This window comes from Fusarium keratoplasticum, chromosome 9, assembly GCF_025433545.1.
Source record: "Fusarium keratoplasticum isolate Fu6.1 chromosome 9, whole genome shotgun sequence".
Taxonomy (NCBI): Eukaryota; Fungi; Ascomycota; class Sordariomycetes; order Hypocreales; family Nectriaceae; genus Fusarium; species Fusarium keratoplasticum.
Window position 1 is genome coordinate 3,078,010 of NC_070537.1, and position 6,889 is coordinate 3,084,898.

Sequence of the window (6,889 nt, forward strand, 5' to 3'; positions counted from 1 at the left end):
TTGGGGGATGGAGGCCCTAGGTTTGGTTGAGGTGGTGACAAAAGGTACGAAAAACCAAAAAAAAAAAAAAAAAAAAAAAAAGGCTGCGATGTTAGCATTGGGATATGATGCTATGATGTGTTGATAATGTGTGCTTTGGTATAGTTGAAGCCCACCCCTTGGTGCGTCAACTGAGCCAGAAGACAGAAGACCGACAAAAGGTTTAAATCAGACCTTCTACTCCTTTCAGAGGCTCAAGGCCTAGACATTATAGGTTGTGGTCAGATTAGTCTGGAAGGTCATCGCCAATCACAAGCGGAATACACATTCCGACACTTCTCACCCCAGATCCATCATCTTTCTCTTATCAAGTTATCCCCCACGTCCACGGAATCTAGATTCCACTCCGTGCCGAGTTGGAGGCCAAACTCCGCTTCCTGGAAAGCTTGGCCTGCTGGACTAGACCTCCACAAGTCAACTGCGGGGAGCAACGTCGGCCAGGCGGGTACTTAAGGGCCAGCTTCCAGGTGGCTGAGGCTTCTTTTTCCAACTCAGATCAATCGCCGCACGTATTCCAAGCAGCTGGTAACTTTTATGACAATGGTGTCGGACGACAATGGCATTGAGGCGCTAGTCTCTCAGCTCACACTTGACGAGAAGCTCAGTCTCATGGCTGGCGCATCAACATGGCGAACCACGGCCATTCCTCGCTTGGGTATTCCAAACATGAAGGTAATCTTCCATCAAGCTTCAATAGAATGGATTATATTGCTGACACCATTACGCCAGCTCTCGGACGGCCCATCTGGTGCCCGAGGTGAAATTTTTGGGGAGAGTGTGCCTGCAGCATTCTTCCCGAGCGGCGTCAGCTTGGGTGCCACGTGGGATGTAGATCTCATGTATGAGATAGGTGAAGCTCTTGCGGAAGAGGTATGAAGATGTGGACCATGTCTCTTCTCAACTGATACTGATTGACGACGTCTCTAGTGCAAAACCAAGTCGGCCTCTGCCATCCTGGCTCCAACAATGGGCATTCACCGTCATCCCCTTGGTGGACGCAACTTTGAGTCCTTCAGCGAAGATCCCTACTTGACAGGAAAACTGGCGTCGGCTCATGTACGCGGTGTGCAGTCTCGGGGAATAGCTGCAACACCGAAACACTTTGTCGGTAAGCGTCATTGGGGCGTCATCGAAAGGCTTACCAGGACTAATATATGTCAATAGCCAACGACCAAGAAACCCTCCGCTTCAAGTACAATGCCATCATCTCTCAGCGTGCGCTTCGAGAGGTCTATCTGCTGCCCTTTCAGATGGTTGTTCGCGAAGCAGACCCGTGGTGCATGATGACATCCTACAACTTGGTGAACGGACACCACATGAATTCCCATACGGAGATCCTTACGGATATCGTCCGAAAAGAGTGGGGATGGGAAGGCCTGTTTATGAGTGACTGGGGAGGAACCAACACCTCGGCCGAGTCTATCAATGCAGGCCTAGATCTTGAGGTGCCTGGTCCACCACTCAGAAGGACCAAAGATGCCCTGGAGGTTCCCATCAGGGAAGGACTGCTTGACTTGAAGTGCATTGACGACTCAGCCCGGCGTTTGATCAGCCTTTTGCGGAAGACGGGGCGCCTCCAGGATTCACGAGACAGCCCTGAATTCTGCAAAAACGATCCAGACGTCAACATGTTGCTGTTTCGGGCAGCTTGTGCAGGCATCGTCATGCTCAAGAACGACGCAAGCAGTCTCCCTATCCAACCTTCAGAGAACATCAAGAAACTCGCCGTCCTCGGTCCGAATGCCAAGAAGGTCGTCGCTGGCGGCGGAGGCAGTTCCTACATCAGAGCGCCATATTGGACATCTGTCTTTGAGTCAGTGGAGAAGGAATTCGATGGCACTTCAACCAATGTTGTTTTTGCCCCTGGAGCGAAGGCCAATCGATACCTGCCGACAATACGGTCGGAATTTGTTCGAAATCCCGACACGGATAGCCCGGGCGCTGCTGTTGACTGGTTCATCGGCCACGATTTCGATGCTAAGCCAGTTGCAACAACCCACATGTGAGTTGGCCGGATACAAGTACTCAAGAGAAACATGGGCTAAACAGAATCAGTGACGACCTCTATTTTATAGCCTACGGTGTGATGCCACCTGAGATCAACCGCGAGACCGGCTTTGCCTTCCGCATTCGCACCATCCTTACACCCCCTACTTCTGGTCAACATCAACTATCTCTTGCCAGCATTGGGCCCTCGAAGCTCTTCCTCGATGGTGTTGAAATCGCATCTCCGTCAGGTGCCTTTGACGAGAAGGGCTCTTTATTCTTCACTTACGGTAGTGAGGAAACCATCATCGCCCTGGATGTTAAAGCCGGAAGGGACTACGCGATCCGCGTCGATTATCTCTCTCACGATAGGCAACTAAGCAGAACCCTGCTTGTTGAGATTGATCCCATGGAAGATAAATTCCAAGGAGCGAGAATTGGTTATCAAGAGCAAGACTTTGTCGATCAGGTCAAACAAGCCGCGTCACTGGCCGAGGATGCTGACGCCGCCATCATCGTGGTCGGCCGAGACAAGGAATGGGAGACGGAAGGTCAGGACATTCCTTCGTTCGAGCTACCTGGAGAGCAGGTGAGTTTAATTGAAGAGGTTGCCACAGTATGCAAGCGCACCATTGTCATTGTCCAGGCTGGAACGCCCGTGCAGATGGACTCCTGGATCAGCAAGGTCCAAGCTGTGCTGTTCACTTGGTACCAAGGCCAGGAGTTGGGCAACGCTGCTGCTTCGGTCATCGTCGGCAAATACAATCCCTCTGGACGTCTTCCCATCACTTTCCCCAAGAGAGTCGAAGACTGTCCCGCTTTCTCATCCTTCCCAGGAGACCAAGGCGTGTCCGAGTACTCCGAGGGCGTCTATGTCGGGTACAGATGGTGGGACTTAATAGACACGCTGCCCATGTTGCCTCTTGGCTTTGGGCTATCGTACAGCACTTTCGAGCTCAAGGCAGGCCAGATCAGTTCTCCCATTCTCTTAAAAAACTCCGTGTTGACTCTTTCTGTTCATGTACGCAACACTGGCGGGAGCGACGTGGCTGGCCGAGAGACCGTCATCGCTTGGAGCTCTCAGAGGGCCCCGAGGCGTTTGCGAAGACCCAAAAAGCAAGTGTGTGCTTTTGGTAAATCGCCCACCTTGGCGTCTGGGGACCAAGCAACTGTTAACCTCCAGCTGGATGCATATAGCCTGGGAGTGTATGATCTAAAGAAGAGGATATGGATTATAGATGCCAATAGCGAGTTTGATAGCCTAATCGGGACCACTGCGCTAAATGCATCTCCGGCTTGGGCAGTTAAGGTCCCAAAGGAGATCACTTGGGTTCACGAGTTAAGCTAAAGTCGATTTATAGTTAGTTGCTAGCTATGTTAGTTAGAGATATATATCTATTATATTTATAGTAATTCTTTAAAGATTATTTACTAATTTGTGCTTAATTAGGAAAAAATAATATATTAGTATAATAAGACCTATAGTAATATATTATTAAGTAATAAAAAATATATAGTTATATTATAATTTACTATTACTAAGTAAAAACTACTTATATTTAATAGAGTTAGGCTTAAAAATTATATTTCTTATAAGTTTTTTTTTACCTCTAAACCTAGGGGCAGCTATTTATATATCCTCCTTACTTTAAATCCCTTAAAGTCCCCTCTTTAAACCTAGGCATAAGTATTTATATATACTTATTATTTCTTAAATATCCTAAAATATTAATCTTACCCCGAGGTTTAATTATTTATACTTATTTGTTTTTTATTTTTATTTATTAATTCTTATTATATTATTTAAATACTTTTTTAATATTTTTATTAATATCTAATTTATTATAATTTAATAATATTTAATAATTTCTTATTTTATATAACTTATTATATTTATTATTTTCTTATTAATTAAATTAATTTATATTAATTAATTAATTTATTTATTTTATTATATTTTTTCTTAATAATATATATAATATATATAATAAGTAAGTAAGATAAATAAGCAAGTGGGATACTTTTCCTTACCCCTAAGATTAAAAACTATTATAAAAATACTATAAACTATTTAATTAAATAAAATTACTTATTATACTCTTCCCTAGATATCTTAATTATTATCTAATAAGTCCTTATATTATACCTAGGCTTACTATAAATACTATATCGCCGAATACCTAGTCTAATTAACCTCCCTTAATTACTACTCCTCGATAATTCGGCTATTACTTATATATCTATATCTATTTAATTAATTACTTACCTTCTTTCCTCTATTATTATTACCCCTCTTTTCTATAATTTAATCCTTTTTGCCCTCTAGCGCCGGCTTAGTATCTTATTTACCTATTAAAGGTCTTAGACCTCTACCCTTACGAGAGCTATCTTATATATAATTACTTTTATTCCCTTTATAAGAGATTTTAATACTTTAAGAATTAACTCTAGAGAGCTACTTTAGTATCTTCTAATCTATTTTTTAAGGTATTTAGATTAAGATTAGGCCTTAAGTATAGTCTTTAAGGTCTTTAAAGCCTAAAGGGTTAATAATTTAGCTACCTCCTTAATTAATATTAGTATTTATAGCTATATATTAAGCTTTAAGACTATAGTTTTTAGGTTAAGAGAAATAAGGCTAGCTCTTTTAAAAGCCCCCCTAATATTTCTTTTTATTATAATAGCCTTATATATAATATAAAAAGCTAAAAAGAACTTAATCTTTAAAATATAAGTAATAAAGTATCTAATTAAATACTTTATTTCTTAATTATAAGCCTTTTTAAATAGCCTAAAGTACTTAATATTAAGGGGCTAGAATAAATAAAAGAAATAAGGTAATATATAAAACTAAATAATCTTTTTTTTTTTATAATATTTCTTAAATTTAATAAAATAATAATTTTTATAGCTATTAAGGATTAAAAGATAATAATATTTATTTAATTATTTAGTTATATATTAATTAAAGTATTTTAGCTATTTTAAATTAGTCTTATTATTAATCTAGCTATTTTAAGTTATTATAATAACTTAATCGCCTAAGAGGTTATTATCTTAGTATTAATTAGTAAGATAATATTAGCCTATATTAATAATAAATAACTAGATTACCTAGCCTTTTATATTAATTACTTAAATAATTATAATCTATTCTTAGTTCCTAGGCTATATTAATTTTAGCTTTAAATACCTTTCTAAGCCTATAATAATTATTTTACTTATAATTATACCTATAAGAAAGCTAATTTTATTAAAGTTATAGATATTATCTAATTAGATATTATATTTTATAATTATATTTACTATAAGCTAAAATTAATTATAGATAATTATTAAGTCTTTATACTTTATTATTTAATAATTATATTTATAAAAAAAATATATCTTAAAGGCTAAGTATTACTTAATAAAGTTTAAAGCCTAGTAAGTATTAACTAATAATATATCGCGGTTAATAAGTAATTAATTAGCTATTTCTTTTATATTATAAAGCTAAGGGGGGAATCCTCGAGAATCTAGATTAAAAATAAAATAAATAAGAATCTATTCTTCTAGATCTAATAGTTTATATAATTTAGGGATAGTATTATATTAAGACTAGATGCCTTATTACCGGCGCTAGAGCTTTATATAATAAATATTATATATCTCTATAGCGCGCTAGAGGCTTAGTTTTAGGTTATTTTAAAGGGCTTAAAGGGTAAGAAGGATTCTAGCCTTAGTATTTAAGCTAGATATCTTTTTTAGTAATAAATAATAAATTCATTAATTAAATAGAGATAATATAAGTTAAGGGATTTTTATCCCACTTACTTGTCTATCCTACTCGCTTATTATATATATTATCTTTATTATTATTTTTATTATATTTTATTTTATTTTATTTTTTTTTTTACTATACTTATTTTTATATCTTTTTTATTATTATACTTTTATATTATTTTTTAATAATATTATTTATTACCTTAATATATATATATAATAAATATACTAAATAAGTAAGTATATTAAAAATCTTAACCTTTTAAATAAGAATTATAATAAAAATACTATAAATTATTTAATTAATTAAAATTACTTATTATACTCTTCTTTAGATATCTTAATTATTACTTAATAAGTCTATATATTATAGCTAAGCTAGCTATAAATATTATAATATTAAATCCTTAGTTATATTAATCTTTTTTAATTATTATATCTTAATAATTTAATTATTATTTATATATTAATATCTTTTTAATTAATTATATATTTTTTTTCTTTTATTATTATAACTTTTCTTTTTTATAATTAGGTTTTTTTTACCTTTTAGTATTAACTAAGTATTTTATTTACCTCTTATAGGTTTTTATTCTTAGTAATTAATAAGGTAACTTAATATATAATTATTTTTATTCTCTTCTTAAGAGACCTTAGGGCTTTAAGAATTAACTCTAACGAGCTATTTTAATACCTTTTAATTTATCTTTTAAGGTATTTAGATTAAGATCTAGCCTTAAGTATAATCCTTAGGGTCCTTAAGACCTAAGAGGTTAAGAGCTTAGATCTCTTCTTAGTAAGTATTAGAGTCTATAGCTATATATTAAGCTTTAAGATTATAGTTTTTAGGTTAAGGGGAATAAGATTAGCTTTTTTAAAAGCCCCCTTAATATTTCTCTTTATTATAATAATCTTATATATAATATAAAAAGCTAAAAAGAATTTAATTTTTAAAATATAAGTTATAAAGTATTTAATTAATTATTTTATTTTTTAATTATAAGTTTATTTTAATATATTAAAATACTTAATATTAAGAAGCTAAAGTAAATAAAATAAATAAAGTAATATATAAAATTAAATAATTTTTTTTTAATAA

General features: G+C 34.7%; 1 protein-coding gene across 1 annotated transcript; it reads left to right on the forward strand.

The window, feature by feature from the left end:
- Positions 1-579: 579 nt before the first annotated feature.
- NCS57_01187300 (Beta-glucosidase) lies at positions 580-3,373 on the forward strand (the record flags this gene model as incomplete). Its single annotated transcript, XM_053061569.1, has 5 exons — positions 580-711; positions 769-909; positions 967-1,147; positions 1,204-2,041; positions 2,095-3,373. The coding sequence occupies 5 exons, from the start codon at positions 580-582 to the stop codon at positions 3,371-3,373; spliced, it is 2,571 nt and encodes an 856-aa protein (XP_052909955.1).
- Between the last annotated feature and the right edge of the window lie 3,516 nt (positions 3,374-6,889).